The sequence below is a fragment of the Aquarana catesbeiana genome, linkage group LG04, assembly GCF_042186555.1.
Source record: "Aquarana catesbeiana isolate 2022-GZ linkage group LG04, ASM4218655v1, whole genome shotgun sequence".
In the NCBI taxonomy this organism is placed as follows: Eukaryota; Metazoa; Chordata; class Amphibia; order Anura; family Ranidae; genus Aquarana; species Aquarana catesbeiana.
The window spans coordinates 61,440,574-61,458,101 of NC_133327.1; the positions used below are offsets into that span (position 1 = coordinate 61,440,574).

General features: G+C 45.5%; 1 protein-coding gene across 1 annotated transcript in view; it reads right to left on the minus strand.

Annotated features, from left to right (window-relative positions):
* The window catches only part of LOC141139295 (adhesion G protein-coupled receptor F5-like), a 134,399-nt gene that overhangs the window by 36,939 nt on the left and 79,932 nt on the right, over nt 1-17,528 (minus strand). Inside the window, 3 exon segments of the mRNA XM_073625262.1 lie at nt 2,310-2,522; nt 12,147-12,317; nt 16,437-16,598. Coding sequence (XP_073481363.1) covers nt 2,310-2,522; nt 12,147-12,317; nt 16,437-16,598 — 546 coding nt within the window.

Sequence of the window (17,528 nt, forward strand, 5' to 3'; positions counted from 1 at the left end):
CAAGACTATACCATATCTATACTGTACCTACTATATACTGCATACAAGTTAACTGGGACTGTCGTTTAGTGCACCAATGCTCTCAAATTACCTCAACGATAGCCAGCAGAAGTACATCTCAAAGGACTACCCCTCCTGTAATAAATGTTTTGCAGGCCCCTTTGTTCCCCTGCCCACACCTCTACCATCACCTTTTCTTTTGGACAGTGCATACCTAGTTGGTCTAGGTCTAGCATTGCTACCATAAATACACTCTGGCAGTATAGTTCCAGCACTCGGTAGATTAAACTTTACTACTGCCCACAGCTGGACTTGAGGTGGCCTTGCTACTGTTTATGCTGATCTGGACGCCAAATGTCATTTTATGCCTAATCCTTAATGTTAATCACTTTGAATGCTAAATTGTGTTATTACCATTGTTAATCCATTTTAAGCTTCCCTAAATACTAAACATTTTGGGTTACAATATATTAAAGTGGTTGTAAAGGCAGAATGTTTTTCATCTTAATGCATTCTATGCATTAACCACTTCAGCCCCTGAAGATTTGGCTGCTCAATGACCAGGCTATTTTTTGCGATAGGGCACTGCGTCAATTTAACTGACAATTGCGCGGTTATGCGACGCTGTGCCCAAACAAAATTTTCCTTTTTTCCCCACAAATAGAGCTTTCTTTTGGTGGTATTTTATCATCTCTGCAGTTTTTATTTTTTGCTCTATGAACAAAAAAACAGCGACAATTTTGAAAAAAAAAAAAACTTTTTGAACTTTTTGAAAAACACTTATTTTGAACTTTTTGCTATAATAAATATCCCCAATTTTTTTTAAAAAAGATAATTTTTTCCTCAGTTTAGGCCGATATGTATTCTTCTACATATTTTTGGTAATAAAAATCGCAATAAGAGTATATTGATTGGTTTGCACAAAAGTTAAAGCATCTACAAAATAGGGGATAGATTTATGGCATTTTTATTATTATTATTTTTTTTTCCTAGTAATGATCGGACACTTTTGACACATTTTTGGGACGACTGACAATTATACAGCGATCAGTGCTTTAAAAAGGCACTGATTACTGTGTAAATGTCACTGGCAGGGAAGGGGTTAACACTAGGGGGCGATCAAGGGGTTAACTGTATTCCCTAGTATGTGTTCTAACCGTGGGGGGGAGGGGACTGACTATAGGAGATGACAGATTGTGGTTCCTAGCTAGTAGGAACTCACAATCTGCCTCTCCTCACAGAACAGGGATTTGTGTGTTTACACACACACGTCCCTGTTCTGTCTCTCGTGCCCGCGATCGCGCGTGGCCAGCGGTCATCGCGACTGCCGGCCACGAGCATCGGCACCCCTGCAGTGCAGCGCCTGCTATCCCGCTTAAAGGAGCCGACGTACAGCTATGACGGCTCACGGAATCGTGCCAACCTGCCGCAGTATAATGATGGCGGCTGGTCGGCAAGTGGTTAAGATAAAACATCTTTTGTGTGCAGCAGCCCCCGTCAGCCCTCCTAATACTTACCTGAACCCCATCTCGATCCAGCGATGTTGCACAAGAGACTCAGCTGTCCGGGACTCCTCTCCCCATTGGCTGAGACAGCAGCGTGGCGCCATTGGCTCCCGCTGCTGTCAATCAAAGTTAGTGAGACAATTAGGAGAGAAAGGAGGCTGGGCCAGGCCAGGGCTTCATGTCTAAATTGACACAGGGAGCTGCGGCCTGGCTCGGGTACCCCCATAGCAAGCAGCTTGCTGTGGGGGCACTCAACAGGAGGGGGGGGCCATGAGCACCAAATAAGGACCCAAGAAAAGGAGGATCTGGGCTGCTCTGTGCAAAACCACTGCACAGAGCAGGTAAGTATAACATGTTTGTTATCTTTAACGAAAAAAAAAACAAGACTTTAGTATAATTTTAAGTTTGCCTTTACTACCTGGTTTAGTGCTAGTTCTTTGATATAGCTCTACTACTGGGCACTAAGTATTACTTTCAGTGGTTTCCTGTGATATTGTATGTTTGTACACTCCTGGTGTGTCAGAGGGGCTGAAGTTCTTGAAAAGGTTGAGGCAAAGAAAAGAGGACCCATCCTAATCAGCTGCTTCTATGGGGGTGGTGTGGCTTATGCAACCGAATTACAGTTATACCAGGGCTTCATTGGGCTTTACATAACACTTATTTTACAGCACTCAACACTGAATGGATTTTTCTTTAAAATGATGTGCACTGCCCAACTCAACCATCTCTAAAATTATTTAGCATATTGATTAATTGATTTGGAGAAGGTCAAATCCTCTACTTCATTATAAAGGACATACTTACCATGTATGGGTGGAGAACCATTTGTGAAATTTCGAGTGTAGCCAGGGCCATTTACACAGCATGTTAATTGTACCGGTGCTGTGTTTTCACACGTCAGATATGTTTGCAGAGGGTAAACTGTTATTTCTTCTGTGAGAGGCAAAGGTATAATAATCACAGTGAGATTGGCGTATGTACGTAGGCTGCCCTGGTAGACGACACAAAAGTAGGTGCCTGTGAACAAAAGACCAATCAAATTATGTAAGGTTAGATTGCACCCACCTACCCACAATTTCCCCAACACTGGGGCTATATTACCCAACACATGAAAATCCACAAGTAGGATATAAAATATATAGCAAACAGCCATAACAATATGACCACTGACAGGTAAAGTGAATCACATGGATTATCTCGTTACAATGACATCTGAAAGTCGGTGGAATTATACTGAAGCTGATGTGTTGAAAGCAGTGAAAATGGGCAAGCGTAATGATTTGAGCAACTTTGGCATTGGCCAAATTGTAATGGCTAGATGACCAGGTCAGAGCATCTCCAAAACTGCAGCTCTTGTGGGATGTTCCCAGTCTGCAGTGGTCAGAACCCACCATAAGTGGTCCAAGGAAGGAAAACCATTGAACCATGGGCAGCCAAGGCTCATTGATGCACATGCGGGGAGAAGGCTGTCCTGTGTAGTCCAATCCAATAGAAGAGCTACTGTAGCTCAAATTAATAAAAAAAAGTTAATGGTTCTAAAAGAAAGGTGTCAGAACACACAGTGTATCGCAGTTTGTTGCGTATGGGGCTGGTCAGGGTGCCCATGCTGACACGTGTCCACAGCCAAAAGCACCAACAATGGGTATGTGAGCATCAGAACTGGACCACGTAGCAATGGAAGAAGATGACCTGGTTTGATGAATTCAAAAAATATTTGAGAAGAAAGACAACAATGAGTTTGAGGTGTTGACTTGACTGGACTTTTAAATTTTCAAGATTTCAATCCAATTGAGCATCTGTAAAATGCGTTGACAAAACAAGTTCGATCCATGGAGGCCCCACCTCACAACTTACAGGACTTAAAGGATCTGCTACTGATGGCTTAGTGCCAGATACAACAGCATACCCGTAGAGGTCTAGTGGAGTCCATGCCTCGACGGGTTATGGTGGGTGGTCATAATGTTATGGGTGGGTGGTCCAAATCCGTGGCGGCTGGTGCTCAAAATTTTTTTTTGGGGGGCGGGCGCAAACAAACTGAAAAATTCGGGGAAAAAAAATCAGCAACTGCAGCCTCACTGTGCCATCAAACGCAGCCATTGTGCATTCAAACGCAGCTACTGAGCACAGCAGACCACATATGTGAAAGGAATCAGGGCAGAGGAACACTTCAGTAAGGAGAGGATGTGACTACTGAAAGCTGGTGAATCATCTCCAGGATCGGTGGGAACGTCCCATCCGGGATAGGAGCTCATCCACCTTTATATTACACGCTTTCTACCCCTGTGGGGGTGCCAGGAGCTGGTGAGTGGGGACCCTTGAGGGGGATCACAGAAATCACTGGATGCTGTGTGGAGCACAAGAGTCACCTTAGATGTTTATAAACATTTATATATATATATATATATATATATATATATATATATTTTTTTTTTTTTGGACACTTTTTTGGGCACATTTTTTGTATGATTATTTTTCTGCTATGAACATTATGCCATCTTTGGAGTTTTTTTTTTTTTTTTTTTGACCACTTGTATCATTACTTGCTTATCATATTTGTTGTTTTGCACATTTTGCTAATTTAGAACTTTACCTTCACAACTGAGGAATCTTTTATGTGATTTGGACATTTACCATTTGTGTATATATATATATATATATATATATATATATATATATATATATATATATATATATATATATATATATATATATATATATATATATATTTTTTTTTTTCTGGTTGTCACTTTATTGCAAGTTGGAAATCCCCTGTGGGGGAGTCTCCATTTTCTAATGTTGGTGCACTATTGTAGGGTCTGGTCTGATTGATGAGTTTGCACTAGATGCTTCGTTATTGAATTTCCTACATAGTGACATACGCATTACACACCTTGTGTACACTAGGTGAGGCACATCCTTTTTTTAAGGTGTGGTATACTTATATACTTCACTCCTTTTTGTGTTAAAGGATATACACACTTAGTGACACAAACATACAACCCATATTTATTTTTATTTTTATTTAATTTTATTTTTACTATTTTTATTTAGGTGGTTGGAGCATATCTACACTTGAGTGTAGCATAAAACATTCTTGTAGAAACTCAGTCTTCCATCATTATAGGGAGTGCCACTCTCCCCTTACCTATTATCTGAAACCCAGCCACTGTGCCATCAAATGCAGCCACTGTGCCCATCAATTGCAGGCACTGTGCCAAATGCAGCCAATGTGCCCCATCAAATGCAGCCACTGTGCCTATCAAACGCAGCCACTGTGCCATCAATTGCAGCCATTGTGCCATCAAATGCCACCATTGTGCCCTTTAAATGCTGCCACTGTGCCTATCAAATACCGCCACTGTGTCCATCAAAAGTTGACACTGTGACCCCCCCCGCCCACTCGCCGTCTGCCCGGCACTTACCCTATCTCGTTGGGGCAGCAGGTGACGGCGGCGAGCTGTGTCCTCCTTGCATCCCCCCCCCCCTCCTGATAGGCATCCAATCACAGGGCCTGTCGTTTCAGCCAACCAGGTGATGGGTAACACACCCATGCTTCCTGATTGGTGGAGAGGAGGTTCAGTGTTAGAACAGCGAATATTCATTCGCTGTTCTAACACACCTGGCTGTACTGCGAGCGCAATGCTCTGCTCTTGCAGTTCACTGTTTTTGAAGCCTATTAGAGCCTATGGCTCTAATCAGGTGCTTCAAAAATACACTCCCACCGCTGTAATTTAGGCGTCCGAAAAGAGGCCGGATGCCTGAATAGGGGGTCGTGGCGGCGGCCATGGATAGATTCATGCAATACATGAATCTATCCATTAGTCATAGAGGGGGTGGCTGGGGAGAGGGGGCGGCGCCCGTGTGCCCTTAATGGACGCACTGCCACTGGATAGCTTCTTGACCAATCAGAACATACAGGGTCAACCTCACCCAACCTACCCACAGTCCCGCCAAACTGGAGCTTTAGCACTCGACACAATCCAAAATGAAGAAATAAATAGCCCCTCAACTAATTAGAACATTCTGAGTCATACGATACCCCACCTGTGCACAGTCCCCCCTACCAGTGTTGCCAACCGCCCGTAGATTTACGGGCAGCCCGTAAATTTAACCCGTTTTTCGGGGCGCCCGTGAATGCCCGTTACGGGCAACGGTGCCCGTAAAAATGATGGCCGCGAGTCGGCCACGCAACTACGCATGCGCCGTTCCGAAGCCGGCTGGGCTCGGGAAGGCTCGTACGCGCTCGGCCGGGCGGCGCATGCGCAGTAACCTAATAGCGCCGCCTGGCGCCATTTTTGAATCGATTGAGCACGGCGGCAAGCTGACAGCTGAGCCAGGCGATGAGGCGACTCTGTCCTGTCATGCAGTGACTTGGCTGGCTGCACACACAGGCACCAGGCGGAGGTACGGAGAGTGAAGCTGTGGGGGGGATCTTCATAGTAAAAGGAGGACATTACTGGGACTGGAGCCGGGAGAAATAATATGATGGTGAATAGAGCACATCAGTCTCTGTCCCTGGCTGCATGGCATATGCAGGGGACAGAGATTGATGTGCTCTATTCACCATCATATTACTTCTCCAGTCCACATCAAATTCATCAGTGTGCTGTGTCCTCCTCCTGTGCCCCTTTCACCTCTGACCTGACCTGTGGAGAGGTGAAAGGGGCACAGGAGGAGGACACAGCACACTGATGAATCTGATGTGGACTGGAGAAGTAATATGATGGTGGACAGGGGAGGAGGCTGCTGTGAGGATGTATCATGTCCGCAGTCTCTGTCCACCTCCTGTAGTATGCCCGCAGCCTCTGTCCACCTCCTGTAGTATGCCCGCAGCCTCTGTCCACCTCCTGTAGTATGCCCGCAGCCTCTGTCCACCTCTTGTAGTATGCCCGCAGCCTCTGTCCACCTCTTGTAGTATGTCCGCAGCCTCTGTCCACCTCTTGTAGTATGTCCGCAGCCTCTGTCCACCTCCTGTAGTATGTCCGCAGCCTCTGTCCACCTCTTGTAGTATGTCCGCAGCCTCTGTCCACCTCTTGTAGTATGTCCGCAGCCTCTGTCCACCTCTTGTAGTATGTCCGCAGCCTCTGTCCACCTCTTGTAGTATGTCCGCAGCCTCTGTCCACCTCTTGTAGTATGTCCGCAGCCTCTGTCCACCTCTTGTAGTATGTCCGCAGCCTCTGTCCACCTCTTGTAGTATGTCCGCAGCCTCTGTCCACCTCTTGTAGTATGTCCGCAGCCTCTGTCCACCTCTTGTAGTATGTCCGCAGCCTCTGTCCACCTCCTGTAGCATGTCCGCAGCCTCTGTCCTTCTCCTGTAGTATGTCCGCAGTCTCTGACCATCTCTTGTCTCTTATCATGTCTGCAGTCTCTGAGGAGATCCTAGAAAAGATTCAAATGTGGGAGCGCTGCCGGGATGGGGGTTACGGGAAGAGACAGACACGTGTGGACTGTGGAGAGGAGACTATAGAATAGCCACCAAGCTGGAGCCGTCTGACTGAGCCCTGCTGGGTGCACCTGAGAGGAGGTCAGTGACAGCGCCGCCAGGCCAGTCTGGGGGAGGTCACTGATGTAAGGTGGGAGTGAATACAATAATGTAAGGGGGCACTGATATAAAGGTCCCCCCCTATATTAGTAATCCCCCCTTACCTTAGTGTATTCACTCTGCAGAAGGTGGTCTCTGGTCCTGCACACTCTGATGTAAGGGGGAACTCTCTGCTGGCTGGGTTATAGTAACCTGACCTTCATGTAAATTGAGAAATATGTTTTTTGACTTTTGTTTAACTTAAACACATTGCTAATAGCACTAGCTATGTGTTTATAGTTCAAATATTAATATTTGCAATGTTTAGCACTAAAAACAGTAATTCTAGGTACTTTTTTGCAGTGCCAGTAAAAAATGTGGATCTGCCAGTAAATTTCATGTGTTTTTTTGGTCAGTAAAAAATTGGCACCGTTTGTAAATGTTGACGTTCTGCCAGTAAATTTCACTTCGGGGGGTTGGCAACACTGCCCCCTACTGTGGCCATAGAACTTGACACATGAAAATCCAAAATTAGAATATAAATGGCATCTTGACAAATCATGACATGCAGGGTCAGACTGTACTTCACCTGCGCAAAGTCTTTAACCACTTCCCGCCCGCCCTATAGCGGATTGACGTCCGGGAAGTGGTTGTGTTATCCTGACTGGACGTCATATGACGTCCAGCAGGATAACATGCCGCAGCGCGCCCCCGGGGGCGCGAATCGCGGCGATCGGTGGAGCGGTGTGTCAGTCTGACACACCGCTACACTGATCTTGGTAAAAAGCCTCCGGCGGAGGCTCTTTACCACGTGATCAGCCGTGTCCAATTACGGCTGATCACGCTGTCAATAGGAAGAGCCGTTGATCGGCTCTTCCTCACTCGCGTCTGACAGACGCGATTAGAGGAGAGCCGATCGGCGGCTCTCCTGGCAGGGGGGGTCTGTGCTGATTGTTTATCAGCGCAGCCCCCCCTCAGATCACCACACTGGACCACCAGGGATCGCCACTAGGACCACCAGGGAAGGGGCAACATGTGGATGGCCAGGTATGTACCCCATGGCCATCCACATGTGCCCAGTGTGCCCAGTCAGTGCCAATCAGTGCCCACAAATGGGCACTGATTGGCACAATTATGTTGCGGTGATGCCCAACAATGCCACCCTTAGGGGCATCACTGCAAACAACCAGTGCCGTCAGTGCCACCCATCAGTGTCCATTCATGCCACCTGTCAGTGCCCATCCGTGCCCATCAGTGCCCATCTATCAGTGCCCATCCATGCCCATCTGTGCCAACTATCAGTGCCACCTATGAGTGCCCATCAATGCCACCTATGAGTGCCCATCAATGCCACCTATGAGTGCCCATCAGTGCCGCCTATAAGTGCCCATCTGTGCCACCTATGAGTGCCCATCAGTGCTGCTTACCAGTGCCACCTATCAGTGCCCATCAGTGCCGCCTATCAGTGCCCATCAGTGCCGCCTATCAGTGCCCATCATCAGTGCCCGTCAGTGCCACCTCATCAGTGCCACCTCATTGGTGCCACCTCATCGGTGCCCATCAGTGCCGCCGTATCAGTGCCAGTCAGTGCCCGTCAGTGCAGCCATATCAGTGCCCGTCATTGAAGAAGAAAACGTACTTATTTACAAAAAAAATTTAACAGAAACAAAGAAAAACTTGTTTTTTTTCAAAATTTTCGGTCTTTTTTTATTTGTTGCGCAAAAAATAAAAACCGCAGAGGTGATCAAATGCCACCAAAAGAAAGCTCTATTTGTGGGAACAAAATGATAAAAAATTTGTTTGGGTACAGTGTAGCATGACCGCGCAATTGTCATTCAAATTGCGACAGCGCTGAAAGCTGAAAATTGGTCTGGGTGGGAAGGTGTCTAAGTGCCTGGTATTGAAGTGGTTAATATTGATTGGGCCCTGGGCAAACATTTTCTTGGGGCCCCCCAACCGCTCTTAGACATAGAACAAATAGCAGTAAGACTCAAAATCTGTTTACTGCAGCAGATCAGGCAGCAATTGCAATTGGTTGCCAGAGGATACAGCATATTGTTACCGATCACTGACTGGTTGTTAGAGGTTACAATACATTTCCTCATTCATTGCTAGAGGGTACTGCGCATCATTACTGCTCACTGAGAGACATATTACATGAGATGACCAGAGACTGCAAATCTAGTACAGGAGATGACCAGAGACTGCAAATCTAATACAGGAGATGACCAGAGACTGCAAATCTAATACAAGAAATGACCAGAGACTACAAATCTAATACAGGAGATGATCAGAGACTACAAATCTAATACAGGAGATAACCAGAGACTACAAATCTAATACAGGAGATGACCAGAGACTGCAAATCTAATACAGGAGATGACCAGAGACTACAAATCTAATAAAGGAGATGACCAGAGACTACAAATCTAATACAGGAGACCACCAGAGACTGCAAATCTAGTACAGGAGATGACCAGAGACTGCAAATCTAATACAGGAGATGACCAGAAACTACAAATCTAATACAGGAGATCACCAGAGACTGCAAATCTAATAGAGGAGATGACCAGAGACTACAAATCTAATACAGGAGACCACCAGAGACTGCAAATCTAGTACAGGAGATGACCAGAGACTACAAATCTAATACAGGAGACCACCAGAGACTGCAAATCTAGTACAGGAGATAACCAGAGACTACAAATCTAGCACAGGAGATGACCAGAGACTGCAAATCTAGTACAGGAGATGACCAGAGACTACAAATCTAATACAGGAGATGACCAGAGACTGCAAATCTAATACAGGAGATCACCAGAGACAGCAAATCTAATACAGGAGATGACCAGAGACTACAAATCTAATACAGGAGATGACCAGAGACTGCAAATCTAATACAGGAGATGACCAGAGACTACAAATCTAATACAGGAGATGACCAGAGACTGCAAATCTAATACAGGAGATCACCAGAGACTGCAAATCTAATACAGGAGATGACCAGAGACTGCAATTCTAATACAGGAGATCACCAGAGACAGCAAATCTAATACAGGAGATGACCAGAGACTGCAACTCTAATACAGGAGATGACCAGAGACTGCTAATCTAGTACAGGAGATGACCAGAGACTGCAAATCTAATACAGGAGATGACCAGAGACTGCAAATCTAATACAGGAGACCACCAGAGACTGCAAATCTAGTACAGGAGATTACCAGAGACTACAAATCTAGCACAGGAGATGACTAGAGACTGCAAATCTAGTACAGGAGATGACCAGAGAGTGTGAATCTAATACAGGAGATGACCAGAGACTGCAAATCTAGTACAGGAGAAGACCAGAGACTGCAAATCTAATACAGGAGATGACCAGAGACTGCAAATCTAGCACAGGAGATGACCAGAGACTGCAAATCTAGCACAGGAGATGACCAGAGACTGCGGATCTAATACAGGAGATAACCAGAGACTGTGGATCTAATACAGGAGATGACCAGAGACTGCGGATCTAATACGGGAGATGACCAAAGACTGCGGATCTAATACAGGAAATAACCAGAGACCAGAGTACAGGAGGTGATCAACTAAGTAACCATTTTAAAATTTTACCTATCAGCAGTGTACATCTATACTGTTCATAAACAGGTTAGGGCTAGGATAACAGTCAACAAGCAGTCTATGGGGAGAAGGACCTACCTAGCCAGCCAGGCTCACCACCCGCTCCTCCCCGAAACCAGCTCTGTTACTGAGATATGACTACTGGGCTTTATCCCACCAACATACATTTGGGCGCTCACAGAGAACATTACAAGGAGCCAGAAGGACACAGTAAGACACAATTTCATTAAAAATAGATGACAGGGCCATTAAGTAGTGGATGTGTATGGATTATTTTTGGAAATGAAGGATCTTGTTTATCGTCACTAAGGGTCTCCATCACTGAATCCAACCACAGTGGGGGTTAGTACCATTACTTAGTAATGGCCACAACAGTACAAAAGAAACTGGAAATTCTGCTGGAGAGATATCATTGGAACCCCAAAAAATAGACTAACTTAAACAACAGTACTTACTATATCTACATAAAATATATTTTTTCGCTTTTTTTTGTAATTAAATTCCAATTTTTCATTAAAACTTGAGACAAACAGCTAAATTACACAAAATGAAATACACAGTACTGTGTTAAGAGAGCTGTTTTATCTGCCAAAGGATTTATATTTCTGTCTGTCCAGTCCTGAAATTTACACAGCTCTGCTACACAGCAGGGGAAAGGACCTGGTCTGTCTTAGCTGCAGTTTCACTTACATGTCTCTCCATCGCAAGCCTCAGAGTAGACAATAAAAGGAGAAGCAACACACTGTTAAGATCATGACTCTTTGTTCTCTGCTCCTATCAGCATGCTTCTTGTAATACAGCACAGCTGATTGGTTCCTTTTGTTGCTTCTCCCTACCCTAGTCTCAGCTCTCCTGTGAGTCTGATACCAAGCCAAGTTCAGGTATTTGTACTGCTTACATTTACGATGTATTCATGATTACATAGCTGCTGTTTATATCTGCCTGGAGTTCAGCTTTAAATGGTTAGTTCACCTTCACCAAAAAAACTCCAGGGGCCCCTGTAGATAAAAACAAACCATGCAGCTTTGACCAATCAATTATGTCTTATGCCTTGTTACTAGGATGTTGCTAAGACATTCCCAGCTGATTCAAATCCTTTCACGTGTGCTCTCTCTCCCCTGTTGCAGTAGCTCTGAGTCCAGCAATGCTGCAACAAAGGAGAAGTGTCCATTTCTATGATGGTGGGTGTGAATAGTTACAGCTGGGACTGTCTTAGCAACAGCCTAGCAACAAGGCAGGACAGTGATGCCATTTCTGGGAGTTTTTCGGTCAGGCTTTAGGAGGTACGTAGATGGCTTACACCAATATCAGGGCCATTATTCAATTTTAGTCAAAGCTGCACAGTTTGTTTTTATCTATCGATGCCCCTTACCTGCATAGGCAATTTTTTGATGAAGGTAAACTAACTAACTAAGTTTGACCATATTACATTTATGTGATCTGGTCATATTATAAAATTCTTTATATCGTATGTCACATATGATTGTTTAACGCACCAGCCCAAGCAGGGGTTACCCCATCCTGCTGTAAAATTCCACTGTTAGCCACAATGTTGCTCATGGTGTTTTTCGTCCATACGATCTTAGTAACATTCATATTTGTCTGGCAATTCACATTAAGATTTTTTCTTGCTGAAATTTGCAAGGATGATGGTATTATGATATTAGCTGCAGGAAACAGAAATAGAGAGTTAGAAAATACCCACACAAAGCAAACTGAAGTTAATAAAAACTCAGAGGCCCGATATAGATGTAGGACCCCTCTGATCCCCAGAGCATGTGGGGAACCTCAAAGGCAGGGTGGGCTAGCATTCCACTTCAGGGTCTAGTCCTCGGCAGTAGTGGAGAAATGTGTACAGATGGGCATCTGTAAGCGGGGCCCTGGTTCACAGCTAGCAACGACCATGCTGGCTAAGGGTCCCTCCCACCATCGTCCTGCACAGGAGCCAGATAGGGTACAGACAGTGTCACACTTGGGGAAACCCTGCCATCTTTGGTCACTCTCATTCTCCAGGCCTGAGGTCCACCTTTCAAATTATGATTGTCCACACAATCAACCTTTTAACGTTTTATTGTGGCAGGAGAACAACAAGCAATACACAACCTCCACCTCCGCACTGTCAGTCCTGACATTATCATTCTGCACAATGGAAGTCCATAACAACATGGGATAGCCGCTCAACTCTTCCATGGTCCTCACCGTAGGTTTCCCCATAAGTGGATTCTCCACCCAAGCATGTTATGGCCCTACCCCGAAAGGTTCACTTCCTACGGCTACAAGCTTACATATTAGTATACTAGGGATAGCCTTTTCCCATCACCTTTAGCCACAGGCTCTCCTAGCTAAGGATTATATAGGACAGACTAGCCCCATCCACTAGATCCACCCAAGGGAAGGGTTTCCCTAAAAGGGGTACCAACCCCTGCTAACACCCCAGTCACTTTTCGATGCATGAAATGAAGTTCGTTGACTCTCCCTCCTGGGAGAAGAAGTTAGGGCACAGGACACTCATGGACTAGGCAAACTCCAGATAAGGGGACAAAAGTACTTATATTAAAATACCTTCAGGCCTGTTCACACCAGGTGCAGTAGGACAGCATAGGGCAGTTATTCCAGCGCAGTCCCACTACAAGACAAGGCAAAATGCCTTGTCTCCTACCTGGCTACTTCACGACATGACTGCAAGGGTATGTACTTTTTTTAGCATGTCAATCTGTGACATTTCAATGAAGGTAATTTAACAAAAAAGTAATTAGTTTAATAAGGCGCAACTGGCGAATCTGCAATGCTGTTATCCTACAGCACTCCAGCGGCTCTGTTCTTGTGCAACCCCTGGTAAGATACTTGTTCATACATCCCAACTTTTGGACTTGAATATGGGAGACATATTAGGGAGATGGCTAATGGGGCAAAAAGTGAGTGGGGTTAAATCAGGCAAAATATTGGGTGAGGCTTAAGGCTACTTTCACACTGGGGCGGCGGGCGGCGGCGGTAAATCGGCACTATTTTTAGCGCCGCTTTACCGTTGTTTCAGCGACGATATTCAGCCTTAGGTTTTAACCCAACTAGCGGCCTAAAAAGGGTTAAAACCGCCCGCATAGTGCTGTGCAGTGTATAAACCGCTCCTACAGCGCTGCAAAGATGCGGCTTGCAGGACTTTTTTTAATGTCCTGCAAGCGCACCACTCCCTCTGGCTTTCACACTGGAGAGACAGGAGTGGCTCTTTACAGGTGCTATGCAGGCGCTATTTTTAGCTCTGTAGCGCCTGTAAAGCACCTCAGTGTGAAAGTAGCCTTAAATCACTGGTAATCTTTTGAGGAGCGAGGGCCACTTTATTGACTTGGTAAGCGGTCGCGGGCCACAATGAACGTAAAGGGGGATGGCAGGTCTGTGTCCACTCTGCATATGTAGAGCAGACACAGATGCAACCCGCTCTACCCTAAGGGCCCTCCGATCCGCCCAGACAGAAGGGGACAGAGCCCCTTCTGTTTTTTTTAAGGAGATCAGACTGCAGATAGGCAGGTGTAAATGGACACAAGTCCGTTTACATCTGCCGCTCTATAGAGGTGAATGGAGAGTCCGTTTAAGTCCACCTGAAAAACAGACAGACATCGGACCGATCATGTGAAAGGGGCCTAAGGCTGCTTTCACACTGATGCACAGTGGTTTACCTGCTCCTCAACTGACCTCAATCTTCACTTCTTCCTCAGGATTCCTGCAGCTGGTTGGTACTGCTGGCTGGTACTGCCAGTGGGTACTGCAGACAGGTGCTGGTACTGCTGGCAGGTACTGTTGGCTGGTACTGGTACTGCTGGCTGGTACTGGTACTGCTGGCTGGTACTGGTACTGCTGGTGGGTACTGCTGACTGGTACTGCTGGCTAGTACTGCTGGTGGGTGCTGGTACTGCTGGCTGGTACTGATACTGATGACTGGTACTGCTGGTGGGTACTGGTACTGCTGGCTGGTACTGATACTGGTGGCTGGTACTGGTACTGCTGGCTGGTACTGATGTCTGGTACAGATGGTGGGTACTGGTACTGCTGGCGGGTACTTCTCGCTGGTACTGGTACTGCTGGCGGGTACTTCTGGCGGGTACTGGTACTGATGACTGGTACTACTGGCTGGTACTGCTGGTTGGTACTGCTGGCTGGTATGGTACTGCTGGTTGGTACTGGTACTGTTGGTTGGTACTGCTGGCTGGTACTGTTGGTACTGGTACTGCTGGCTGGTACTGGTACTTCTGGCTGGTACTGGTACTACTGGCTGGCACTGATAATGGTGGCTGGTACTGTCCCAGATCGCTGCTGTCCCAGATGGCGGGTTCCTGTGTCCCGACCTGCCATCCCCAAGCATAATTATGACAGAAGCATGCAGCTGCAGTAGAGAGCAGAGCCGATGCTTCCTGTCACAGGTGGAGTACATCTGGTATCACTCCGCCTGTGAAGGAGCCAGCGATATACAGGAAGCATCGGCTCTGCTTCCTCTAGTGGTGGCTCCGTTCTTCGCACTAATGCTTGGAGCTGGCAGGTTGGGGGCCCACGATCTGGGCTTGCCGACTCGCCATCTCAGAGCAAGACATCGGAGGGCGCTGCAGGCCACATGTGGCCCGCGGACCATCGGTTGGGCACCCCTGCCTTAAATGATAGTAAAGCCTTGTTATTTTGTTTTTTTTTTTTAACCACTTGCCTACTGGGCACTTTTACACCCTTCCTGCCCAGGCCAATTTTAAACTTTCAGCACTGTTGCACTTTGAATGACAATTGCGTGGTCATGCAACACTGTAACCATATGACATTTTTATAATTTTTTCACACTAATAGAGCTTTCTTTTGGTGGCATTTAATCACCACTGGGTTTTTTTTATTATTTGCTAAATAAACAAATAAACACCAACAATTGTTAAAAAAAAAAAAAACTTTGCAAACAGCTAATTTTTCTCCTTTACTGATGAGGCTGCACTGATGGGCACTTATGGGCTGCACTGATGGGCACTTATAGGCTGCACTGATGGACACTTATAGGCTGCACTGATGGGCACTGATATGTGGCACTGACAGGCACTGGTAGGCGGCACTGATGAGGAGGCACTGATGGGCACAGATTGGCAGCACTGGTGGGCACAGATTGTCAGCACTAGTGGGCACTGTTGGGCACTGTTGGGACTGCACTGATAATCAGGGCACTGATAATCAGTGCCCTGATTATCAGCGTACATGTCCCTCTTAGACAAGCTGGTTATCGGCTCTCTTCTCCTCTCCTTGCGCTGTGAGGAAAAGAGTGCCAATAACCGGCTTCTGTTTACATCCGTGATCAGCTGTGATTGGACACAGCTGCTAATGTGGTAAAAAGCCGCTGATTGGCTCTTTACCTCAATCTGTGATCAGCAGTGTCCAGGGGACACAGTGATCACAAAGCGCGCCGCCTGTGCCCCAAAGTGGGTTAAAGGCATGTATAACCTTATGGAAAGATTGTTGTTGAAATGAATGGTTTAGCAACAGGGTCTCTGAAATATATGATAGGGTGTCAAGTGGTTTAAAAAGGCCAAAACTTTTCTCTGGTGAGTTATTATCACGTGATTGGTTTAAATTGCGCTTTTAGCATACAGTATGTGATGCGGCAGCTTCCAAGATCAGGGTCCAAGTCTGTAAAATGTGGAGGTAAAAGGTTGAGCTGTAGACTTATGAGATTATGTATTGGAAGGGTTGGGGGAATAGTGGTGGTAGACCTGAGTGTAGAAGGTACTAAGGAGGGTAGCAACCTCTCTGAATAAATGTAGACAACATACCTTTTTTATAGTAGGTCACTTTTATTGTCTTCGAAATTGTTGCCCCTTTATTTCGCTGAAAGCTACATGTATAGCTGGTGACCAATGAGAGTAATTCTATGGCATTGGGGGTCAAACTGTATATGCTGCAGGTTGTGTTGCTTGTTGGGTTCCCTGTACCTCCTATTGAGAACAGACTGAGATTATTTACATAGAAGTTAGTAGAGTTACATTTTTCATTGCAAAACAGCAACATTTTTGTATACCATAAACAATGGCTCCCAGCTGTCCCTCATTTTTGAAGGATTGACACTCTTTTGTCAAGTAAAATAAAAAATAGCATTTTTGCTTGCTCATGATTGGATGATAGAAATCAGCAGGGCTTCTTCTCATTTCAGAGCTTTCCCTCAGATCTAGAGCAAATGCACTTGCAGTGCACAGTATTATTCGCCTCAAAGTGTTGCTACACATGATAGTGTGTGGATTCATTTATCTAAGGATGAAGGTATAATGGGAATAGGAGCAAATAATAAACACATTGGTGGAGTAAGAATAATAGAATTAGAGGATAACTGAGAGGCCAAGGTTTTCCATGTTGGTTGCAGCTGTTCACAACTCCAAAATGTATGAAAAAAGGACCTTTTGGATTTACAGCCTATGAAACAGCAATCAGAGGTCTCAGAAAACATGTTATGTAATCTAGATGGTGTAAAATACCATCTAGTTAAGACTTTTATAGCTGTTTCTCTAAAAAAACTATCATAGTTGACCATTTCTCTACATTATTGTTCCCATTTCATCATGTATGGCATTTCTTCAGCTGTGGGAGTGGATAATATTATATATTGTAAATGGCAGAAATGAGGCCTTTCCCTCTAGGGGAAATTTTACAATTTGTATTTGAAGGGAGTGTGAAGTTTAAAGTGGATGTAAACCCTCACATATACCCAGTGAAGTGAATAGCCTCAGATGATACACAGGGGTGAAACAAATCTCCCTACATAAGTTTTACATGTACCCTGTTTCCCCCAAAATAAGACCTAGTGTGATTGTCAGTGATGGCTGCAATATAAGCCCTACCCCCCAAATAAGCCCTACCCTGTTTCCCCCAAA